Source organism: Pantherophis guttatus, chromosome 3 (assembly GCF_059756535.1).
Source record: "Pantherophis guttatus breed Tessera chromosome 3, ASM5975653v1, whole genome shotgun sequence".
Taxonomy (NCBI): domain Eukaryota; kingdom Metazoa; phylum Chordata; class Lepidosauria; order Squamata; family Colubridae; genus Pantherophis; species Pantherophis guttatus.
In genome coordinates, this window is record NC_142065.1 from 214,352,321 (window position 1) to 214,377,432 (window position 25,112).

Consider the following 25,112-nt stretch of genomic DNA (forward strand, 5'->3'; position numbering starts at 1 on the left):
TGTCCTGCCCTCAGGTGTTTTGGAGAATAGCTTGACTCCCTCTTCTCTGTAAGAGCCCCTCAAGTATCAGGTTTCCCCTAAGCCTTCTCTTCCTTAGGCTAAGCATACCTCGTTCCCTTAGCCCAGAGGTCTTCAAACTTGGCAGCTTTAAGACTTGTGGACTTCAACTCCCAGAATTCTGGGAGCTGCCAACTTTGAAGACCTCTGCCTTAGCCGTTCATTGTATGATTTCCCTTAATTAAAAATATTGTTCTGCTGGCTTTCAGTTCTGTTAGAAATGCAATTTCCTGAATGTCCATCCAACTTGGCCAAAGCCCTTTGACAAAGCCCTGGCAAAACCCCAGAGCCCAAATCAGCAAGCTGTAGTAGTGGTAGGAGGGAGGGAGGGAGGGAGCAGTTTAAGGAAGGTCCTTCTCATTTTTTTTTTTAAATTTGATTTATATGCCACCCTTCTCCGGAAACTCAGGGTGGCTTACAATGCGTTAAGCAATAGCCTTCATCCTTTTGTATATTTTATACAAAGTCAGCTTATTTCCCCCACAAACCGGGTCCTCATTTCACCTACCTTAGAAAGGATGGAAGGCTGAGTCAACCTTGAGCCTTGGCGAGATTCGAACCTGCAGTAATTGCAGACAGCTGGGGTTAAATTACAGTGCCTTGTCTGCAGAGCTATCCAGGCTCCAGATTTGCCTATCTGGAGGTAAGATTTTCCTGGCTGTTGAATAGCCCTGGAATAGTTTATAGCAGGGGGTCCAATTCTGACGACTTTAAGACCTGTGGACTTCAAGTCCCAGAATTCCCCAGCTAGGGAGGGAGGGAGGGAGGGAGGAAATAAGGGAGGGAGGCAGTGGTGGGATTCAGGCAGTTCGCACCACTTCGGGAGAACCGGTTGTTAACTTTCTGAGCAGTTTGGCAAACTGGTTGTTGGAAGAAATCATTGGGGCAGAGAACCGGTTGTTAAATTACTTGAATCCCACCACTGGAGGGAGGGATGAATTGGATGGATAGGAGAGGGAGGGAGAAATGAGGGAGGGATGAATAGATAGGGGAAAGAAGGGAGGGAGGGAGGGAGGGAGGGATAGGGGAGGAAGGAAAGAAATGAGGGATGGATTGGATGGATAGGAAAGGGAGAGAGGAAGGAAGGAAGGAAATAAGGGATGGATGGATAGGCGAGGAAGGACAGGAAGAGAGGACGGACGGAAGGAACTGGTTATTGCTTGCACACAAGCGAAGAATTGATGGGTTTTGCAATCCTGCATACTCATTGGCTGGATTCAGACCACCTAATAGGCCAGCTTCTTCAATTTAGAAGACACTTCAATCGTCGTCTTTCAAACTTGAGGTGTGGAGCACAATTTCCAGAATTCCTCAGCCAGCATGGTTCACAGATTTGCTTGGGGTAAATCAGAAGTGGGTTTCAGCAGGTTCTGACCAGTTCTGGAGAACCGGTAGCGAAAATTTTGAGTAGTTCGGAGAACCAGTAGTAAAAATTCTGACTGGTCCTGCTCCCATCTATTCTCTGCATCCCAAGTCCCAGTTGATCGTGAGAAAATGGGGATTTTGCAGTAAACTTTCCCTGGAGTGCGGTTGGAAAGGAGATTTTGCAGTATCCTTCCCCTGGAGTGGGGTTGGAAAGGAGATTTTGCAGTATCCTTCCCCTGCCACGCCCATCAAACCATGCCATGTCCACCAAGCCACACCCACAGAACCGTTAGTAAAAAAAAACCACTGGGGTAAATAGTTGGTGAACGCAACCATTTATTTAACCCAGCGGTTAATCTGGATTGAGGGAGGACGACAACAGATAGCAAATGCAGGGTTGGAGAGGCATTTAATGAAGAAGCTGCCTGGTATTCTGAGTCTGGCAACAAACCCCCCCCCCCCAACATGCATGTCTGAATAAGGAACATCTATTTCTAGCCTTGACTCCAGACCTCCAGGAAAGAGCAAACGGTGCCAGGCAACCTTGCCCTCCCTCAGATGCTCCTTGGCATGCCTCCAAAACAAACCACAGTGAGATGTTTGGCTCAGAGTAAAAAGCCCTAAATAATGTATGGAAGGAGACGCACATTTATGCACAAGGCTTAGCATTGCTTGGACGGCCAGCCGTCCGCCCACCTTAGCGGAGGAAGCGATGGGAGCGGGAGTTTCTGAAGATGGCAGGTAGGGAGAAGGTAACCTTCCTTGCGGAGAGAACCCGGGGGTCTTCTGCTGACATTGAGAACAACCCTGACGAAGGGGAAGGAGAGGCAGAACCCGGAGGCGGAGTCAAAAGAGGAACCAGCCTAGAATCCCTACGTAGCCACAAGCGAACTGAGTCCAACCTCGCTTGAATTTCGTGGACGCTTATCTAACTCCGAGCAGATGCTCAGCGTTCGATGAGACGATTCCTGCGCATGGGCTTTCAGCAATAAAGTCAGTTTAATTGGACTTTCATATATAAATGTGATCTTTCACCCCTGATACCTGCCCAGCAGTTATGTCCACAGGATGGGGGAAATTGCCTGAAGTTCACCCACCTACCGTGGGATGCTCAAAGGCAGTCAAAACATCCTTGATCTGTTTTGGGGTGCATCCACGAGCTCCTTCATGCACTGCTCTCAGGGTGATTTTTTTTTTTTTTTAAATTTGATTTATATGCCGCCCTTCTCCGGAGACTCAGGGCGGCTTACAATGCGCTAAGCAATAGCCTTCATACTTTTGTATATTTTATACAAAGTCAGCTTATTGCCCCCACAAACTGGGTCCTCAATTTACCTACCTTAGAAAGGATGGAAGGCTGAGTCGACCTTGAGCCTTGGCGAGATTCGAACCAGCAGAAATTGCAGACAGCTGGTCTTAATAACAGGGTGCTTTAGACCACTATACTACCAAGGCTCTTTTCTATCTGCATCCTGAACTTCAGCTTTTGCTGGCTGGCAAGGGGTCTGCAAGGAGGGGCTCAAAAAAGGGCATGCACAGAAGGGCAGGGCCTCAGTCACACCGTGGGGGCTGCCATTTTGCCTTCAGAGACACCGGGCCACATAAGGGAAAGGGATCACTTGGTGCTGTACATTTCCTTTGTTTTGCAAGTTGTAGGAACTGGGAACGTCTCTAGTCTAACAAAGAGAAGAAGGGGTGACATGATAGCATCTTCCAATATTGGAGGGGCTGTCATAGGGAAGAGGGGGTTGACCTCCAAAGGACGTGAGGGCAGGACAAGAAGTTACCAAGGAAAGAACTAACCTAGAACTAAAGAGAAATTTCCTGACAGTGAGAAGAATTAACCAGTGGGACAGCTTGCCACCAGAAGTTGTGGCTGCTCCATCAGTGAGGTTTTCAAGAAGAGACTGGACAGCCACTTGTCTCAAATTGTATGGGGTCTCCTGCCTTAGCAGGGGGTTGGACTAGAAGACCTCCAAGGTCCCTTCCAACTCTGTGATTCTGTATTTTATATTCCTAAGTGCTGTCCATGCACTTAGCAAAGGCACCAAAATAGAAATTTCAAGGCCGGATGGTGAAACTGAGTCTGAAGAAGACAGAGAGAGCAAGGCAGGCAAGGAACATTTCCCTGCAGGTAAGTTAGCAAGGGAGGGGGCTTCATTGATTGGCAGGAGCTCATTTTTGAGGCCAGGAATCTCCCACCCCTCCACCTTTCCCAGCGGTCTGGCGATGTTCGTTCCTCACGCGTGGTTTCTATTCATCAACTGGTTATCTCAAAATGTGTATTTTTCTTTTATACACCTCAATCAGTCTGAAGAATTGTTTTTTTTTTTACAAGATAAAATCCATCGAAGTCATTAAAATGGTAATAAACATTCGCCATTAAGTAAATTTTAAAAAAGGAACAATATAAAACCAAGGCCATGCCTTGTTTGAGCCCACCTGAGTGCCAAATTACAGAGAGCTGCAAAAATCATCATCATCATCATCATCATTTTGTAGTTAGCTTTCTAAAATCCCTCCAGGATGACCTCAGCCAATGAATGCAAGAAAGAATTCAGTGTGGCTTCTTTTATTTAACAGAACAGAACATTACAGAACAATAGAGTTGGAAGGTACCTTGGAGGTCATCTAGTCCAACCCCCTGCTCAGGCAGGAGACCCTCTACCATTTAAGACAAATGGTTGTCCAGTCTCTTCTTGAAAATCTCCAGTGTTGGAGCATTCACAACTTCTGGAGGCAAGGAGTTCCACTGGTTAATTGTTCTCACTGTCAGGAAATTTCTCCTTAGTTCTAAGTTGCTTCTCTCCTTGATGAGTTTCCACCCATTGCTTCTTGTCCTGCCTTCAGGTGCTTTGGAGAAGAGCTTGCCTCCCTCTTCTTTGGGGCAGCCCCTGAGATATGGGAAGACTGCTATCATGTCTCCCCTAGTCCTTCTTTTCATCAAACTAGACATACCCAGTTCCTGCAACCGTTCTTCATCTGTTTCAGCCTCCAGTCCCCTAATAGTCTTTGTTGCTCTTCTCTGCATTCTTTTTAGAGTCTCAACATCTTTTTTGTATGTACTTTTTAAGGAATTTTACTGAAGTATTATTAGTTAAGCAATAATTTTTGCAGGTCAAAATGGGGGAATAATTTAAAATATAATCCTAGTCATAGGACAGTCTCTTTGAAGAAATATTACTACTAAGGTTTCAAACATTCAGAAAATGAGTATTGGGTTAATCTTAATTTTTTATGGATTCATTCACTTCACTTCTTATATTCCTGCACTGCTTCTCTGGCTTGGCTCTCAGATCTAACATGTGCCAAAGAAAAGAGTTTTTTTTTTCAAGAGGAGGAATTGTGCCAGATACTGCACGGAGAGAGAAATCTCAGTGATGTGACAAAAGAGCCAGAGAGAGACAGAATGGAGCAAATCCGTCCTTAATGTTTGCAGGATCTAGAGAACAAGGGATTGTCAGAAGCCTGATCCTCTGAACCAGTATCCTTCAAAGTATTGTCTCCATGCCTCGTCTTTTGTGCCAGGGAGAAAATCCTGTTGCGATTGTCCTTGTAATAAAGAGCCATTCAAAATCAGCTTCCAGTTAAAAATAAAATAAAATAAAAAAGCTATATATTTGAAAATGCTCTTATTGTGGTGAGTCAAATGAATTGATCCAGAGGCTTTTTTTTTTTCCCCTGGAGACAAATAGATCCGCTTCTAACACCACAATTTTTTTTTACTTGGTTTATATTTTCACCTGCGCCTGTCTGTCGATGTGGGAGAGAGAGAGAGAGAAAGAAAGAAAAGGAAGATAAATCTTTAATAATGACCTGAAGGTACCATGGGCAATCTGTCCGTTCTTCCCTGGAGAAATTGTTCCTATAAAAATAGCATCCGTCCTAAGTGAATTTTATTAACAAATTGATCCAGGAACCAATGACGCCTTTGGCTTTGATTGCAACGTATCTGAACAGTTTTTTCTGTTGTGCGCAGTTGATCAATTCACAATGCAGAAAACGCTTCTGGACGGGTGTTCCATTGTACATGTGAGTACAAAATACAGAATGACAGAGTTGGAAGGGACCTTGGAGGTCTTCTAGTCCAACCCCCTGCTCGAGCAGGAGACCCTATACCATTTAAGACAAATGGCTGTCCAGTCTCTTCTTGAAAACTTCCAGTGTTGGAGCATTTACAACTTCTGGTGGCAAGCTGTTCCACTGGTTAATTGTCCTCACTGTTAGGAAGTTTCTCCTTAGTTCCAGGTTGCTTCTCTCCTTAATCAGTTTCCCTTCCATTGCTTCTTATCCTGCCTTCTGGTGCTTTGGAGAATAGCTTGACTGCCTCTTCTTTGGGGCAGCCCCTGAGATATTGGAAGACTGCTATCATGTCTCCCCTGGTCCTTCTCTTCATTAAACTAGACATACCCAGTTCCAGTAACCGTTCCTCATAGGTTTTAGCCTCCAGTCCCCTAAACATCTTTGTTGCTCTTCCCTGCACTCTTTCCAGAGTCTTAACACCCTTATTTATATTGTGGTGACCAAACCTGGATGCAGTACAAACACACACACCACAGTGGAGCATCTGAGGCTGAGCCCTTTCTCAGTTGTGCAATTCAGGGTTTTGTTTTATCTTTATTATCTTTTTTGCAATATGCAGATGTGCACTAGCAAGAGGAGAGAAAATATATCACCGTGGTAACAGAGATATAGCTGTCTTGACCATTCAGGTAATTCTCAACTTACAACAGTTCATTTAGTAACCGTTCAAAGTTACAACAGCCCTGAAAAAGGGGGACTTATGACTGTTTTTCACACTTAACAACTGTGTTAGCATCCCCATGCTGAAAGGGCAAGCCACTTGTATATAAACAAAGAGGAAACCCAATCTATTCTAGCACTGATGACGTTCCCTAGTTGGTTAATGAAATGTCTACAAGAAAACAACCGGATTTGGACCCTCAGAGAGCATCGAGGGCACCCCTACCTCCTCCTCCTCCTCCTGCTGTCCAAAAACCCCAATACTGGGGTACACTGATGATGTTACCTAGTTGGGTCATGAAACGTCTGCAAGAAAACTACCAAGCTCAGAGAGCACCAAGGATCCCACAGTCCTCCTCCTCCCTCCTCTTCTCCTCCTCCTCCCACTCTTCCTTCTCCTTCTTCTCCTCTTCCTTCTCCTCTTCCCCTCTTCATTATCTGTCTCCTCCTCTTCCTTTTTCTCCTTCTCCTTCTTCTCCTCCTTCTCCTTCTCCTCCTCCTCCTATTCTAGGAGCTGGTCCACACATCTTAAAGTTATTTAGTATGCTATGGCAGCTTTTAAAAAAATCATCATTTCCTCACCAAAGGTTTGCCTTTGAAATAAAATTGATTACTTGAAAAGGATACATCCGGACTCCTCCTGATTTTTTCCTCCTTCCATCAAGTTATTCACTTTTTGGATTGTGGAGTTAGAAGGGATTTCTAAGATCAGCTAGTCCAACCTTTTATTCCCTTTAAGCCGCAATTCTCAAATACCGGCTCCCGGAAATATATTATAGTATACACAGTATTATGTAGCTAGATTGATTTTGTTTTTATTTTCCTCAAGTGAAAAATTATAGTTGTTTTTGGAGTGCCTGAAAATAGATAGATAGATAGATAGATAGATAGATAGATAGATAGATAGATAGATAGATAGATGCATTTTGCTCTGTGGCAGCTTTGCCTTCTGGGCCCATGGGACTACAAGACCCAGTGACACTGAGCCACCTAATGTGCAATCACTATCCTAAAATGCTTTCTAAACATAACCCTGTTTTATTTTAGCAATTCAATTGCTGAGTCCCTTATTTTTGGGGGGAGGGCACTGTGTGTGCATTAATTCTGGAGTGCGTGCTAAGCATTATCATATAACAGCTGCTACAGCAACTTCCTTGATGGTTTAAGGAAGGGAGGCTGGAAAAACAGCTGAATTGCTTTTGCCCGCACATTGCAGAGGGGGGAGCTAGATGACCCTTGGGGGTCCCTGACTGATGAAACTCCACAGTTTCCGATGGTATGAAAATAAGCAAGAAGGTGGAATCAGGGTACCTAGGCCTGTTCTCAGAAGGCCAACAGGTGAAAGTGAAAGAAACATACATTATAAGACCAGGGCTTCTGGTTTGGTAGGGCCCAACACTGTGCCTAAAACAGGCAAGGACCAAGGGAAATTGGGGTCTGGGATGAAGGACTTTGGTGGTTGGGGTGCTGTTAAGGAACAAAGGAGGGGTGGACTAGATGTCCTTCAGGCTGATTCCCACCCCAGGATGCTGTGAACTCGGGAATTGTCCTCCCTTGGGGGGTCTGTGGAGCTGAAGGGATGGCTGTGCAGCTAAATCAGGTGGGAGTCTGGAGACGATCGCTTCTCCCCAGTTTTGCAGCCCCACTGAACCCTGAACTAAGCCCTGCCCCCACCCCAAGGTTGGCACCAGGCTGGGGGAGTGAGGGGGTCGCAGAAAGGAGTTAGTGGTCCCAAAGGCAGTCTTGCTTTTTTTTCTAGGTGGTTCCATCAACCCATCCATCCTCCATCCATCCCTCTCCATCTGTCCACCCGTCCATCCATGCATTCACCCATCCATCCATCATCCATCTGCCCATCTATCCATCCATCCACCCACCCATGCACCTGTCCCTCCCTCCCTCCATCTATTCAGCCATGCCTCTATCTATTCATCCATCCATCTGTCCATCCATCCATCCATCTATCCATCCATCTGTTCATCCATCCTTCCATCTGCCCAACTGTCCATTCACCTGTGCACCTGTCCCTCCATCTATCCAGCCATGCCTTTATCTCTTTCTATCCATCCATCCATCGATCTGTTCATCCATCCATCCATCTGTCCAACTGTCCATCCATCCACCCGTGCACTTGTCCCTCCCTCCCTCTATCCATCCATCCATCCATTCATCCATCCATTCATCCATCCTTCCATCTGTCCAACTGTCCATCCATCCATCCACCTGTGCACCTCTCCCTCCCTCCCTCCATCTATCCAACCATGCATTTATTTATCTATCTATCCATCCATCCATTTCTCCATTCACCCATCCACCCACCCACCCATCCATTTGCCCATCTATCATCCGTATGCCAATCCATCCACCCATCCACCTGTCTCTCCCTCCCTCCCTCCCTCCATGCATTCATTTATTTATCCATCCACCCATCCATTTCTCAAATCACCCATCCATCCATCCATCAGCCCATCCATGAACCTGTCCCTCCCTCCCTCCCTCCATTTCTCCATGCATCCATCCATCCACCCATCTCTCACCCGTGCCCCTGTCTCTCCCTCCCTCCTCTGTCCCGGCGCTTCCCCGGCGGCGGCTGTGGCTGCCCAGGCGGGGGGTGCTCGCGGGGAGGGGGCGGCGCTGACGTCAGCGGGCGGGCGGGCGGGGGGCGGTGGCGGCGGCTGGCACGGGAGGCAGAGCCGGGCACTCGCTGGCTTCCCAGGCGAGCCAGCCGGAGCCGGAGCGGAGCCGGAGCGAGGCCGCCGATGCCATGGAGAGCCGGGCGGGGCAGGTGAGCGGCGGGGTCCCGGAGCTGCCTCGGGCAGGGCGATGCCCGGCGCGGGCAGGGCCGGGGGCGTCTCCCCGAGGGAGGGGGCCGGGGGAGCCGCCCAGGCAGATGATGGGCCGCCGGGACTCCCGGCCACCAGAAGGCGGCGGGCACGGGGTGGGCCAAGTGCCCAGGGAGCCCCCTTGGCGCCTGGGGAGGGTCGCCTCTGCCCGCAGCTCCGGACTCAGCGCTGGAGCAAAGCCTGGCCTCCCTGCCCCCTGGAAGCCCAGCCTTGCCCATCATCCCCACCCAAGGGAAGACATGCAATAGCATAACAGATCACCGAAGTCACCGAAGGACAGAGTCAGGAGGGACCTTGGAGGTCATCTAGTCCAACCCCCTGCTCAGGCAGGAAACATTGGGGGGACTCCCTCACCAAGTGGCCCTGTTTTTGTCTGTAGTGGGGAGTTCCACCGCTTTGCAGGGCCCCTAAGCTGTCCTGGGGGGCTTCTGGGACCCCCAGAGCTGCTGGGGCCCCTTCTGGGATGAGGGAGCCGGCTTCAAAGCACCTGGAAGTAGAAGGTCCCGGCCAGATGCCCATCCTGACAGCACCCCCAAGGCTGGTCCCCAACAGTTGATGCGCTCCAAGGTGGCATCTCTGCCATCCAGGCTTCTTCTGGCCTCTGGGCATGGATGGGATTCAGAACAGGTAGTCCTCGATTTACAACAGTTCATTTAGTGACCGTTTGTACTTACAACAGCTCCGGAAAAAATGACTTATGACCATGTTTCATACTTACGACCATTGCAGCATCCCCATGGTCATGCTGTCAAAATTTATGACTCACATTTATGACGGTCGCTGTGTCCCGGGGTCACAGGATTCCCTTCTGCAACCTTCCCAGCCAGTTTCTGACATGCGAAGTCGACAAGGGAAGCCAGGTTCGCTTCACGACTGCATGAGTCACTTAGCAACGGTAGTGATTCGCTTAGCGACTGTGGCAAGCAAGGTCGTAAAATGGGATGCAACTCACTTGAGAGTTGCTTCGCTTATCCATGGACATTTTTGGTTCAATGGCGGTCATAAGTCAAGGAGTACCTTTTTAGAGGCTTTTGCATTGAAAGGGCGGGTGAAATTCATTTAAATCAAATTGCAAGTTTTGATCATACATTAACTCATTGAAAAACTCGGTGAAATAAGGAGGGAAGTTATTATCAAAGTGAAGAGAGAAACTGGCTTTCGCAAAGCCTAAAATTTGGATCGTGGGAATTGGGCATGGCGGTTGATTAAACCGAGGTTTGGAGTTTAGGTGACTTACACACTCCGACAATTGTCATGTGTAGAATAAACTCTGTTTGTTGTGTTCTGGTGGGGATTTTTTTTCACAATATGGGCCTCCAAATGTGGAATGCTTTGGGTGGCTGAGCCGTGAATAATCCTGTGTGGCTTTTATTGATGTTCGTGGAAATCAAAACGGTGGAGAATTAATTGTAAAGATTTCTGCTGATTGTTTTCAAAACAATTTGAAAACAATTGTTTTGTTTTCTTTGTTTTCTTTGCTTAGAGCAGGGTTTCTCAACCTTGGAAGCTTGAAGGTGGGTGGACTTCAACTCCCAGAATCCCCCAGCCAGTGCTGCCAGTGCTGCTGGCTGCCAGCGCTGCTGGCTGGGGGATTCTGGGAGATGAAGTCCACCCATCTTCAAGCTACCAAGGTTGAGAAACACTGGCTTAGACTTTCTTGGCCTTAAAGTTTTACAATAAATACAGTAATTTAGACAAAAAGGAGAATTAATTGAAGCGAGGCATTCAAAGGGGGAGAGGCTACTGATTTTATCAGTAAGAATAAAATTCCATTCCCGTCAGATTAAATGGAATGAAATCAAATTAAACTCAGCCACGTGATTTAGCAAATTGTGATGAATCAGGTCCTAAATCTGTATGGAGAGACTCCAGGAGAATTTAGTTTTGCAGGTAGTCCTCGACTTACGACCACAATTGAGCCCCAAAACTTCTGTCGCTAAGTGAGAAGGTTTTGCCCCATTTTACGATCTTTCTCACTAACAGTCCTTAAGTGAATGACTGAGTTAAGTTAGTTGCATGGTTGTTAAGCGAATCTGGCTTCCCCCCCTTGATTTTGCTTGTCGAAAGATCGCAAAAGGGGATCACGTGACCTCAGGACTCTGCCGATCGTCATAAATATGAGTCAGTTGCCAAAGTGCCCGAATTTTGCAGCACGTGGATGCTGCAACGGTCATAAGTGTGAAAACTGGTCATCGGTGACTTTTTTTCAGTGCCGTTGTAACTTTGAAAACTGGTCACTAAGTGAACCGTCGTAGGTTGAGGACTGCCTGCAATGGTTCTCAAGGGTGTGAATCAGTAGTGGGTTTCAAATCCCGGCGCTACCAGTTCACTATTGGTAGCACACGGCACTTCTGCGTGTGCACAGAGCGTTTTCGATGATGTCTGGGCAGTTGGGCGGAGCCGCCTGCCACCGCCGCTACAGGTTTGTCTGAACCGGGGCAAACCAGTAGAAACCAACCACTGGCGCGAATGTGTGGGCACGCAGAACTCGGTGACTCTGGAGGTGCTACAGGTGCCTAGATCAGTGTTTCTCAACCTTGGTAGCTTGAAGATGGGTGGACTTCAACTCCCAGAATCCCCCAGCCAGCAGCGCTGGCTGGGGGATTCTGGGAGTTGAAGTCCACCCATCTTCAAGCTTCCAAGGTTGAGAAACACTGGCCTAGATGGATGTGTTTACTGAAGGTAGAGCCTCCACCTGCGCTGACAAGGTTTGTCTGTGCCAGGTGAATTTCACAGACCCCTCCCCTCCTCTTCCTCCATCCATCACCCCAATGGACCACAGCTCTGCTGGCTGGGGAATTCTGGGAGTTGAAGTCCAGACATCTTAAAGTGGCTAAGGTGTAGAACAGAGGTGTCAAACTGGCACCCACCCACTCTCCTAGAGAATGAAATATTTTGGGGAATATTAAAAAGGCGGGATAGAATATTTCCCCTTAAGAAGAAGTGTGGGGGGGCAACCTTAAGGGAGGCAGAAACCAGCCCCAATCTCCCTGCCCCAAGCAGAAACTGAGGAGGCCAGCTTTTAGAAATGCAGATTGGGTAATCCATTCAGAAAGACCGAAACTCCAGATAAGCAACGCAGTTAGGCAAGCCAAAGGTTGACAAGATTAGCTCCGACAAAACACCTAGGATTTGCATTTCCTCTTTTGCCTGTAGAGCCAGCCATGACCCCTACATGACCCCATGGAATCGAGAAAACATTTAAAAAAAACCCATTCTACTCTCAACTCCATTTTGTCAGCTGTCCCAGAATGCTCTGTGTGTGTGTGTGTGTGTGTGAGTTGGCCTCCAATTGGCCTCCATTTTATTCCTGGCTTGGACCTGGATTTTTCTTCCAACAAAGGTTGAAGAACACTGCCCTAAAACAGGGGTCTCCAAAACGTGGCCACTTTAAGAACTTGTGGACTTCAACTCCCAGAATTCCTCATCCAGCCATGAGGTCATCTCCCGTATGCTGGCTGAGGAATTCTGGGAGTTGAAGTCCACAAGTCTTAAAGTGGCCCCTGCCCATAAAAATTCAGCCTCTTGCCTTGAAATATCAGTAGATGCAGACGAGATTATTCTTCTGGCTCGTCCTTTTAAGGTTCTGTAGCCCATCATTTTTTGACTTTAAAATCCTCTCCTGCAGTTCACCTGGGCGACATCTTGGTGTTGGAAGAAATATCCATCTGGTTCATTTCCAAGCCGGGGGAAAAAACAAAATGGAGGCTGGAGGCTGATGGAAAGAGGGTCCATTTATTGATGAAGCAGAACCACCAAGCACGTGTGATTCTGGGTAACTGACCACATGGAGTTGAGAATGAGGGTTATTTATACCTTCTGTTGGGCCTTGCCCTTGAGCTTCCTGTTCCTGTGCAAGAACATGTATTCTATTGACTGTTGTCAGACTCCTGTGGGACCATGTGCAAATCTTAGGAGTTTGTCTGAGATAAAGTTTGGTTGAAGTTTGGGCTCATGCAATGAAGGGGGCTTGTTGGGCAATTCTTATTGTGGCTGAGGGCTAACCCTACCATGGTTCAGATGTTGCTGCAGGGAGTAATGGGTTACCAAATCTGCCTTTCTAAAAGATGGCCTCCGCTTAGTATCTGCTTGGGGGCGGGGAGCTGGGGCTCTTTTTTTTTTTGCTTTAATTTATATGCCGCCCTTCTCCAGAGACTCAGGGAGGCTTACAATGCGTTAAGCAATGGCCTTCATACTTTTGTATATTTATACAAAGTCAGCTTATTGCCCCCACAATCTGGGTCCTCATTTCACCTTAGAAAGGATGGAAGGCTGAGTCAACCTTGAGCCTGGTGAGATTTGAACTTGCAGTAATTGCAAGCAGCTGATGTTAATAACAGTGCTTTAGTCCACTGTACTACAGGCTCTGAGTTGCTGTCTTTAGAAACATGCTTCTCCTTTAGGGAAATATAACATTCCGCCTTTTTAATATTTTTTAAAATATTTCATTCTTCTGTGGGGGGTGGGGGGGCTTCCCACATTGGCTTCTACACAGGAGGCTCCAGGTAGATCTGGCCAGGGGTGCGTCATAAAAACGCCAGTCACAGTTTCCTTGACAAAACTCATCTTGATTTTCTTGCTCCAGCTTTGATTAAAACGTTGGTTTTTTTTAAAAAAAATAATGCATTTGCATTCAGAGAAGGGCATTGCTTGTCAGAGGCTGCTGCCGTCAGAAGCAACGGATGTTCCCTGTTCTTGGTTCACAAAATACAGCTAGTCCTCGGGTTATGACCGCAATTCAGCCCCAAATTTTTGGTGCTTAAGTGAAACGTTTGTAGAATGAGTTTGCCTCGTTTTACGATTTTTCTTGCCCCGTTGTTAACTGAATCGTTGCAGTCACATGGTTGTGACGTGAATCTGGATTCCCCGTTGAGTCTGCTTGCCAGAAGGCCGTAAAATGGGGTGAAACTCACTTAACAACTGTTTCGCTTAGCAACGGAAATTCTGGGCTCAATTGCGGATATAAGTCGAGGACTACCTGTGTAGGGTTTTTTCCTGCCTAAGTAGGGGGTTGGACTGGAGGACCTCCAAGGTCCCTTCCAACTCTGTTATCCTGTACAGGTAGTCCTCGACTTACAACTGTCCATTTAGAGGGCATTCAAAGTCATACGGGCACTGAGAAAAGTGACTTATGACCGTTTTTCACACATACGACCGTTGCGGTATCCCCACGGACACGTGATTAAAATTCAGACTCTTGGCAACTGATTCATATTTATGACAGTCGCAGCATCCCGGGGTCCCGTGATTCCCCCCTTTTGCGACCTTCTCACAAGCAAAGTCAACGGGGAAGCCAGATTCACTTAACAACCGTGGGAAGAAAGGTCGTAATACGGGGGGGCAAAACTCACTTTACAAATGTCTTCCCTTAACGAGAGAAACGTTGGGCTCAGTTGTGGTCGTAATTCGAGGACTACCTGCGTTCTGTAGGAAACCAATTGGGAGATGCTTGGTTCCTTTGGAGGAGCTCCTGAAAGTCATAGCTGGGCTGCTATGGAAGAGCCCTTTAAACATTCTCTTAAATATTCTCTTGCAAAAACGGAGTTGTGGCTTCCCCTGGGAACTTGGCTTGCAGATGCTTGTCTGTCCCCCACCTCTGCTCAGCATGACATCGAGAAATCTGGTGTGTTGAGGTCCCACCCCGTTTGGGGGTCTGCATGGTGTGTGTGTGGGGGGGGAAACGGAGATCCCTGCCAATGGATTTCTCCCCTAATTCCACCACCAGCTTTTAACACTCAAGGTCACTCTGGATATTTTCCCCGTGACGGGGTTTGCTAATGACTCGTCGTCGTGCTTGATCCATGGTAATCTCAGAAAGAGTATTCTTGATAAGCCCCTGTGATGAAGAGGCTGATCGGTTTTGCACGTAATCCTGCCCTATCCCTGGAGGATCAGAGTGGATCATAATCTCGTACGTCACACACTGTATCTGCCTCTCTTTTGCAAAGGGCCCCCAAGTGTCCTGATTGCTGTTTTGTCTTTAGAGATTCTGAACCCCACTGGAAGAAGCCCTTCGGAAAGCTTGATATTGCTCTAGAGGGAGCGCACATATGGGCAGTAAATCAATATATTATTTTCTTGGCGCTTATGGAGTCCTTGGTGCTCTCTGAGCTTGGTTTTTGCTTGCAAACATTTCATGACCCAACTAGATAATATCATCCATGCTTGAAGGGAATGAGATTTGCAGAGAGGAGAATGAAGATTGTAGGTGCTCTCTTAGTATGGTTGGTTTTGTGGCAGACGTTTCATTGCCCAAGTAGGTAACATCATCAGTGCTGGTGTGTGTGGGGCTTGCTCTGCTTATGTATAGTAGCCTGTCCTTTTTTTTTTTTTTTTAAATTTGATTTATATGCCGCCCTTCTCCGGAGACTCAGGGCGGCTTACAATGCATTAAGCAATAGCCTTCATCCTTTTGTATATATTTATACAAAGTCAGCTTATTGCCCCCACAATCTGGGCCCTCATTTTACCTACCTTTGAAAGGATGGAAGGCTGAGTCAACCTTGAGCCTGGGGAGATTCGAACCAGCAGTAAATTGCAGGCAGCTGTGTTAATAACAGGGTGCTTTAAACCACTGTAGTACCAAGGCTCTTTCCTGGTAATGTTGGTGGGGATATGGTTTTCTACTTGGTAATTCCTTGATTAGGGTATTGTTTTCTGCTAGATTGTCTGGTATTAATCCCTGCTTACCTGGGTGTTGGTTGCTGGAGAGGATATATAGGTATTCTCTTCTATTGGATTTGGGCTTAGCTTATGTTCAACAACTGATGCAATTCATTCACTGTGGACTAGAAGACCTACAAGGTCCCTTCCAACTCTGTTATTCTATAATTTCTGAAGCTGTGAAACAGCCTCCCTCCTGGAGATATGGAGGCTCCATCACTGGAAGTTTTCACACAAAGGTTGGACAGCCATTGGTCAGGGAAGATCTGAGGTTTTCTGACTGGGCAGAGGATGGACTAGATGCCCTCCCATGCCCTTTTGAACTCTGGGATTCTAGGAACCCAGTGTCAGCATCCTAGCACTGACATATATAAGGAGAGGAGAAGCTTGAACTTTTGCCTACTTAATTCCTTTGAAGATTCTGTCTCCTCGGAGATGGGAGGAGGGAGACATTCCTGTGATCTGACGGAGAAGGGATGAAGAAAGTGGCTTGGAAGATAACCAATGAGATGCAGAGAATTGGGGATCGGAAAGGGAGGGATTGGGGGGCAAAGGTCAGTACTGACCGCGAAAGAGCCGGGGACAGATCACTATGCTCAATAAAGAGAAAATTTCCTTAAAGATCAGCAGTTTGGAAATTCCTTTATTTTGAGATAGCATCGAAACCTGACACCCAGTTGGCGTTAACCAAGGAACGAGCCATGAAGGAATTGACGAATGAGTCTTTCCTTAAATCCTGCTTGAAATGCAAGGATTGGCAATCAAAAGGATTGGCGTTGTGTTGATTGCCACAAGAAGGCAGTTTTGGGTCAACATTGGGACGACAAGCATGGAGGCCTCGATGGCTGCAAGACTCCTCCTCGCCTAATTCAGGGGGAAATGTTTCAATATTGAGGGGCTGCCCCAAAGAAGAGGAGGGGGTCAACCTATTCTCCAAAGCACCTGAGGGCAGGACAAGAAGCAACAGATAAAACTCATCAAGGAGAGAAGCAACCGAGAACTAAGGAAGAATTTCCCGATAGCGCAGTGTTTCTCAACCTTGGAAGCTTGAAGATGGGTGGACTTCAACTCCCAGAATCGCCCAGCCAGCGCTGCTGGCTGGGGGATTCTGGGAGTTGAAGTCCACCCATCTTCAAGCTACCAAGGTTGAGAAACACTGCGATAGCGAGAACAATTCATCAGTGGAACAGAAGTTGTAGATGCTCCATCACTTTTAAGAAGAGATGCCCAAAGGTGCTTTTTCAGGAGGAAACTGGACTTCCTTGTTTTTCTTTGAAGATGCTTTGCTTCTCATCCAAGAAGCTTCTTCAGCTCTTGACAGGATGGTGGGGAATGGAAGGGTTTATACTCCTTGCAGACAGATGGTCCTTTGCATCCTTTTAGTGCCCTCCAAGTGGCCTCAAGGACCCTCTAAAAGGACGCAAATGTCCATCTGTCTGCAAGGAGTATAAATCCTTCCATTCCCCACCATCCTGTCAAGAGCTGAAGAAGCTTCTTGGATGAGAAGCAAAGCATCTTCAAAGAAAAACCAAAAAGTCCAGTTGCCTCTTGAAAAAAAGCACCTTCGTGACAACTCTGTCCTGGATGACCGAGGATCTCCATAGGTGATTGGACAGCCCCTTGTCTGAAATAGGGTCTCCTGCGTGAGTAGGGGGTTGGACTAGAAGACCTCCAAGGTCCCTCCCTACTCTGTTCTTCTGTTGTTCTGAAAGCGATGTCCTAACTGAGGGGTCCTTTTGTCCTTCTGCTTTCTCTTGCTTTAGTTCTATATTTGGCTCTCAGCGTGCCAGCGTGCCAACCCAGCACGTGATGGAGTTTGGACTGGGCGCAATGCCAACCAACCTCAATCGCTCCAGCCTCTTGGCTCAGCTTGAGGCGCAATGGCAGGCCGATGCAGTAGCATTTCAGAGGACTTTGGGGTGGGGAAGGCTTAAAGCAAAGAGTTGAGTTTAAGAAGAGGAAGATTCAGGCAGTGGGGTAAAGGAGCCATTGCCCCTACTAAGCTAACAGGCCCCTTGGCGAGGCTCAGGGGCGTAAACCCAGATATCTGTAAGCTCTCTGTGAGCCTGGGGTCTCCATACTGCAGGTTCTTTTTTTTCTTTTCTTTTTTTTAAACTTTGGTCAGATCAACAGAGTTGGAAGGGACCTTGCAGGTCATCTAGTCCAACCCCCCGCCCAAGCAGGAGACCTTACACCGTTTCTGACAGATGGCAGTTCAGTCTCTTCTTGAAAGCTTCTGGTGATGAGGCTCCTACAACTTCCGAAGGCAACGTCTGTTCTATGGGTTGATTGTTCCCACTGTCAGAAAACTTCTCCTTATTTCCAGGTTGAATCTCTCCTTGGTCAGTTTCCATCCATTATTCCTTGTCTGGCCTTCGGGTGCCTTGGAAAATAGCTTGACCCCTCCTCTCTGTGGAAGCCCCTCAAATACTGGAAGATGCTATCCTGTCTCCCTGGTCCTTCTCTTCACTGGACTAGCCAGGCCCAGTTCCTGCAACCGTTCATCATATGTTTTAGCCTCCAGTCCCCTCATCCTCCTGGTTGCCCTTCTCTGCACTTTTTCTAGAGTCTCCACATCTTTTTTCTAGTGTGGGGACCAAAACTGGATGCTGGACTCTAGGTGTGGCCTTACTAGGGCTTAATAGAGTGGCATTAGTACCTTCCTTGATCTTGATTGTATCCCTCTGTTAATGCAGTTTAGGATTGCCTTGGCTTTTTTGGCTGCTGCTGCACATCTGTCTCCTATTTAGCTGGTTGCCACTAAGACTCCAAGATCCCTATCACAGTCACTGCTATTAAGAAACCTGGTTTCACTCAGTTTATATGTGTACTTTTGGTTTTTCTTGCCTAAATGTAGGACTTATTTTTCTCTACATTGAATTTCATTTTGTTAGAAAGGCCCAGGGTTCAAGTCTGTCAAGATCCATCTGGATCTTGAGCCTATTTTCTAGGGTGTTGGCTATTCCCACCAGCTTAGTATCATCTGCAAATTTGATAAGTTGCCCTACTTTCATTGAGGGTTGCCCTAGAACTCTGATGGCGAACCTCTGGCACACGTGCCACAGGTGGCACATAGAGCCCTCTCCCGGAGGTCACGTGATCCCCTTTTGTGAACTTCTGACGAGCAAAGTCCATGGGGAAAAGCCCAATTCACTTAACAACCGTGGCAAGTGAAGTCGTAAAACGGGGCCAAGCTCACTTAACAAATGTCTCACTGAGCAACATAAATTTTTTTTTCTCCATTGTGGCCGAAAGTCGAGGACTACCTGTACACGACAGGATGGGGTTGGAGTCAAAGACTACCAGGAGGAAGTGCACGGGTTAGGCACCCTTGAGATCGTCTGAACGATCCTCATCATCACCGGATTGCCTTAAGGGTACCGTCCGGCCATCTTGGGGTGACCTGCCTCGGTTTCTCCTGTGTTGGGAGTCCTCTTGCAATGTTCTCTTTATTTCTCTCTCTTTCCTGCAGCTGCTCTAGGATGGCCCCGGCGAAGGCTCCACTTCTCTGCCTCCTGCTGCTCGGGCTCCTGGTGTTCCAGGCGCATGTATGTCCTGCGCCTTGCCGCTGCTACAGCCTGACGGTGGAGTGTGGCTCTTTGGGGCTGAAGGACATTCCAGGGAGCATCTCCCCCACCACCCAGGTGAGGCCACCAGTGCCTAATAGAATATAGACACTATAGACCAATGATGGTTTACCTTTTTGCCATCACGTGCCAGGAGTGGGGGGGGGTCACACACATGTGCCCACACCCTAATTCTATGCGACCTCCCCCCGCTCCTGGCATGCAATGGCATGGTAGGCCCATTTTTTGCTCTCCCCAGCCTCCAGAGCCTTTCTAGGAGTCCGGGGAGGGCAAAAAATGGCCTTCCCCACCCCCTAGAGGCCCTCTGGAGGCTGGAAATGGCCCATTTGCCAACTGGAAGTTCGCAAACAGGCTGTTTCTGACCTCCGAAGGGCCTCCGAGGGGGAAAGCCGTTTTCACCCTCCCCAGACTCCTAGAAAGGCTCTGGAGGCTGGGGAGAGAGAAAAACGGGCCTTCCCCACCACCCCTGAGGTCCTCTGAAGGTAGAAAACAGTCTGTTTCCCTACTTCTGGTGGACCCAGAAGGCCTGAATATCAGCTGGCCAGCGCCGGACCTGAGCTTGCGTGCCCATCAATATGGCTACGTGTGCCACCTGTGGCACGCGTGCCATAGGTTCACCATCACAGCTATAGACTATAGACATGTGATGGCGAACCTATGGCATGCGTGCCCAAAGTGGCACGTAAAGCCATGTCACCTGGCACACCCGGGTTTCTGGCATGCATGCGTGCGTGATGATCAGCTGTCCTTTGCGCACGGCAGTGTCAAAAACCAATATGCACATGTGCACCGGCCAGCTGATTGTCGGGTGCGCATGCGCACCAGAACCCAGAAGTTCAGCTTTTCCAGAGCGTGATCCCTTCACATGCGCAGCAGTGCCAAAAACTGGCCTGCGCAAGCACGCCACCCACTGATCATCGGGTGGTCATGCTCGCTAGAACCCGGAGGTTCGGCTTTTCTGGAGCGGGACCCCAACAAGCACGCGTGTGCATGCACAACATTTCTGTGCGACCTTTTCAGCACTTGGTGCCGAAAAGGTTCGCTATCACTGATATAGAATATAGAATGTAGAATATAGAATGTAGAATGTAGAATGTAGAATGTGGAATGTGGAATGTGGAATGTGGAATATAGAATATATTGTTCTGCCCCAGATACGGACCCCAAAGAACGCAGCACTCACAAAGTCTGTTCAAACCTTAGTTTACTAAGTAAACCAATTTTTTACAACAAAGCCTGTTAATTAACTGCATTAACAGCCACCAAGAATTCAAAGAATAATACTGAAAGCTTACTGTGGTTGGCAGAATGCCCAGAAGCAATTTGCAGGAAGCTGATAAGATAAGCAAGACAAGACAGGAAGGTATGTGAACTAAATTGAATTGCAAATTGCTGGCGTTCCTCCTTAAATAGGCTAAGGGAGTGGCCAATTAGCCCCAAGCCTTACTCTCGAGGAGACCTCCTCCTGAGGAGCCACTCCTGCCTTTTGGCAGTTCTGCGCGCCCGTGCATCGAGAAGAGGCTCCTCCTCTTCTTCCTCTTCACTTATGGGAGCTTCTGGAAGTTCTGAAGGCCCTGGCTGAATCCCCGCCTCTGGCACCACATCTTCTCCAGCCTCCTCGCTGTCCGACTCAAGTGCCAGCTGCACAGGCTGCTGGCACAGCACCACACCAGCCTCCTCGCTGTCGGAATCAGCTACTAGCTGCACAGGCCGCTGACGGGCCACAATAAATATAGAATAGAGAATATAGAGGTATCAAACTCGATTTCATTGAGGGACGCATCAGGGTTGTGCAGAAGCATTTTGATTACATCAGGGTCAGTGGGCGGAGCCTCACGCCGATTTTACTGCCGGTTCTATAGAACCGGTGCGAACCAGGCACAACCCACCACTGAGCTGCGTCCCACCCTTGACTGACTCTGGCCTTTGTCCCTCCTTCCCTCCCTCCCTCCCTGGCTGGGCAGACCATTTTCCTCCAGGACAATAGCATCACTCAGATCCGCCAACAAGACCTGGCCTCCCTTCTGGATCTCCGGTATCTCTACATGCAGAACAACACCATCTCCGCCCTGGAGCCCGGCGCCTTCCACCACCAGAATCGGCTGCTGGAACTGGCGCTGAACGGCAACCGGATCCATCTGATCAACAGCAGCATCTTCAAAGGCCTGGAACACCTGCGGGTCCTTTATCTTTCCGGCAACCAGATCACCCGTCTCCCGGATTTCACCTTTTGTGAACTGGAGGTGAGGCTGTTTGGAGGTCCAGGGGGAAAAGGGGTCGGAGATCCTTCAGCCTCCACAAACAACAATATCTGGCAATTTGTAAGCTTTGTGTCAGGGTTCCAAGTGATACACTTCACTTCACTTCACTTCACTTCACTTTACTCTTTACTTTACTCTCAATTTACTCTTTACTTTACTCTTATTTTATTGTCATTGCACCTCGTACAACAAAACAACAGCAGAATTCAATATAGTTACTGCCCTGGGATAGAAGCTGTTTTTCAGCCTATTTGTCCTTGTTTTTATTGTCCTGTACCGTCTGCCGGATGGTAATAGTTAAAAAAAAAGGCTGAGATCCAGGATGAGATGGATCTTGAAGAATGTTTTGGACTTTCTTAAGGCAGCGGGAGCTATAAAGCTCTTCCAAGGAGGGGAGAGGGCAGACAATGATCCTCTGGGCAATGAAGTTGACCCTCTCTGCCACTGTGCAATTGGCAAACCATACACAGACGGAGTAAATTAAAATACTCTCTATGGTCCAGTGGTAGAAGGTCACCAGAGGAAAGTATTCTAATTTACTGCACCTGTGTATGGTTTGCTAATTGCACAGTGGTGCAATTATATACACCCATAGCAAACAGAACTCCAAGGCAAGCAGTTTCCTCAAAAAACACGTTTATTGGATATATCATATTGGCACAGGCTGGTGAAAACCGACTCTGAAGATTCCTGCAGTTTTCACCTAATTAAAAGTTTTCCCCCTTTCCCACTCAGTCACAGGGTCCAATGAAGGTGCCGTCCGGTTGCTTGGAAACATCACTCCTCCTCTCTTCAGCCACCTGTGGGAATGTCCTTGGTTCTTAGGGGAAACTATTTTGTTTTGGCTACGAAACCCCAACTATCTCTATTCCCCCCCTCCCTCTCCATCTCCATTGTGGCAGCACCGAAGCCTCCAAGATGGCTCCGGTCAGGCTAGCGACAGAGTTGACACCTTGTTTTGGGTAACTGAGGCTGATGTCAGGTTTATACATTGAACTAAGTCTTGGTTTGTATAAATCAATATTCCATCAATCTTAATGGGCTGTGTTCCTTTATACTTCTGTATATAGCGGACTGGTAGAACCACACTTGGAATACTGCTTCCTGTTTTGGATGCCACGATATAAAAAAGATATTTATTTATTTATTTATTTATTTATTTATTTATTTATTTATTTATTTATAAATTTGTATACCGCCCTTCTCCCTGAGGACTCAGGGCGGTGAACAGCCAAGTAAAAGCCTAAACTATAAACATTAGAATACAATTAAAAAGATATATATATATTTGGCCCCATGATTAAAAGCAATGACAAAACAATTAAAAACATTTTAAAAAGTGTTAGGCCAGCCCAGCTTGCTGGAAAAAGAAGGTTTTAAGGGCACGGAGGAAGGCACCAAGGTTTTGAATTCTCCTTATCTCTGGGGGCAGCTGATTCCAGAGGGTGGGAGCCCCCACAGAGAAGGCCCTCCCCCTGGGGGTCACCAGCCTACATTGTTTGGCTGATGGCACCCCGAGGAGGCCCCCTCTGTGGGAGCGCACAGGTCGATGGGAGGCCGTCGGTAGCAGCAGGCAGTCTTGAAGATAACTAGGTCCTATGCCATGGAGCGCTTTAAAGGTGATAACTCAACCATGTTGAGATGCTAGAAAGAGTGCAGAGAAGGACAGCAAAGATGATTAGGGGACTGGAGGCTAAAACATATAAAGAACAGTTGCAGGAACTGGGTATGTCTACTTTAATGAAGAGAAGGACCAGGGGAGACAAGATAGCAGTCTTCAAATATCTCAGGGGCTGCCCCAAAAAAGAGGGAGTCAAGGTATTCTCCAAAGCACCTGAGGGCAGGACAAGAAACAACGGATGGAAACTAATCAAGGAGAGAAGCAACTTAGAACTAAGGAAAAGATTCCTAACAGAACAATTAACCAGTGGAACAACTTGCCTCCAGAATGGGTTATGGGTGATCCATCACTGGAGGCTTTTAAGAAAGGATTAAAGAACCATTTGCCCAGAATGGTCTAGGCCAGGGTCTCCTGCTCGAGCAGGGGGTTGGACTAGAAGACCTCAAAGGTCCTCTCCAACCCTACAATTTTATGTTCTAAGACAGGAGTCGCCAAACTTGGCCACTTGTGGACTTGCTGGGGAATTCTGGGCGTTAGAAGAAGAATAACAGAGTTGGAAGGGATCTTGGAGGTCTTCTAGTCCAACCCCCTGCTTAGGCAGGAAGCCCTTATACCATTTCAGACAAATAGTTGGGCAATCTCTTCTTAAAAACTTCCAGTGATGGAGCACCCACAACTTCTGGAGGAAAGCAGAGTTCTGTTGCTTCTCTGCTTAATTAGTTTCCACCCGTTGCTTCTTGTCCTGCCTTCAGGTGCTTTGGGGAATAGGTGGATGCCCTTCTTCTTTGGAGTCACCCCTAGTCCTTCTTTTCATTAAACTGGACATGCCCAGTTCCTGCAACCGTTCTTCGTATGTTTTAGCCTCCAGTCCCCTAATCCTCTTTGTTGCTCTTCTCTGCATTCTTTCTAGAGTCTCCACATCTTTTTTACATCGTGGTGACCAAAACTGGATGCTGTTTTGATTGTCACGATATAAAAAAGATTGAAGTCCACAAGTCTTACAGTTGCCAAGTTTGGAGACCCCTGTTTTAAGATACAAGGGGGGAGGATCGGAACAGCTGAAGGGTCCTTCTACTGACTCTCGTTTTCCCTTTGCAGAGGCTCCAGGAACTTCACCTGCAAGAGAACAGCATCGAGTCTCTGGAGGACCAAGCACTGACCGGACTCACCTCGCTAGCCTTGCTGGACCTCAGCAAGAACAACCTGCGCACCATCAGCCGGGTGACTTTGAGACCCCTCATCAGTCTGCAAGTGCTGAGGCTGACAGGTATGTCCAAAGTGACCCTTGGTAGTCCTCCTGGACGAAAGAAAAGTTGAGGAAAGGAGAAGGCAATGTCGGCTGGCGGCCCCCAGGGGGAGAGCCTTCTCTGTGGGGGCACCCGCCCTGTGGAACGAGCTGCCTCCTGGAATACAATTGATCCTGGACCTCTGTACCTTCCGTAAAGCCCTGAAGACGTTTTTATTCCACCAAGCCGTCCTAGCCTAAATGGTTTTTAATTGGGATTTTAAATTTTATGGATTTGGGGGTTTTAAATTGGGAAGCTAATGATTTAATTCTTTTTTAATTATCTTAACTTTTGTATTTGTATGTTTTTTAATTTTGGCTGTTCACCGCCCTGAGTCCCCTCTGGGAGAAGGGCGGTATACAAATTAATTAAATAAATAAATAAATAAATAAATAAGTCCTTTAGTCAGGTGGGGAAATATCTCAGCAGAAAAGACCGAGAGAGATCTGGAACATCTGACACATCCAATCAATCAATCAATCAATCAATCAGAAGAGAGCTGGAAGGGACCTCGGAGGTCTTCTAGTCCAGCTCCCTGCTCAAGCAGGAGACCCCACACCATTTCTATCAGAATAGAGCTGGAAGGGACCTTGGAGGTCTTCTAGTCCAGCCCCCTGCTCAACTCTATACCATTCCAGATAAGTGACTGTCCAGTCTTTTCTTAAAAACCTCCAGTGGATTACTGT

At 47.6% G+C, this 25,112-nt stretch overlaps 1 protein-coding gene across 2 annotated transcripts in view; it reads left to right on the forward strand.

Annotated features, from left to right (window-relative positions):
- The window catches only part of LRRC24 (leucine rich repeat containing 24), a 43,054-nt gene that overhangs the window by 15,425 nt on the left and 2,517 nt on the right, over nucleotides 1-25,112 (forward strand). The window contains exons 1-4 of one of the 2 annotated variants that reach the window (XM_034419947.3): nucleotides 8,866-8,950; nucleotides 19,144-19,315; nucleotides 21,223-21,501; nucleotides 24,239-24,407. In XM_034419947.3, the coding sequence (XP_034275838.2) occupies nucleotides 8,925-8,950; nucleotides 19,144-19,315; nucleotides 21,223-21,501; nucleotides 24,239-24,407 (646 nt within the window). In that variant the 5' untranslated portion in view covers nucleotides 8,866-8,924. Of the gene's footprint in view, nucleotides 1-8,865; nucleotides 8,951-19,143; nucleotides 19,316-21,222; nucleotides 21,502-24,238; nucleotides 24,408-25,112 lie in introns of those variants that run through there. The other variant, XM_034419948.3, reaches the window with a different exon arrangement.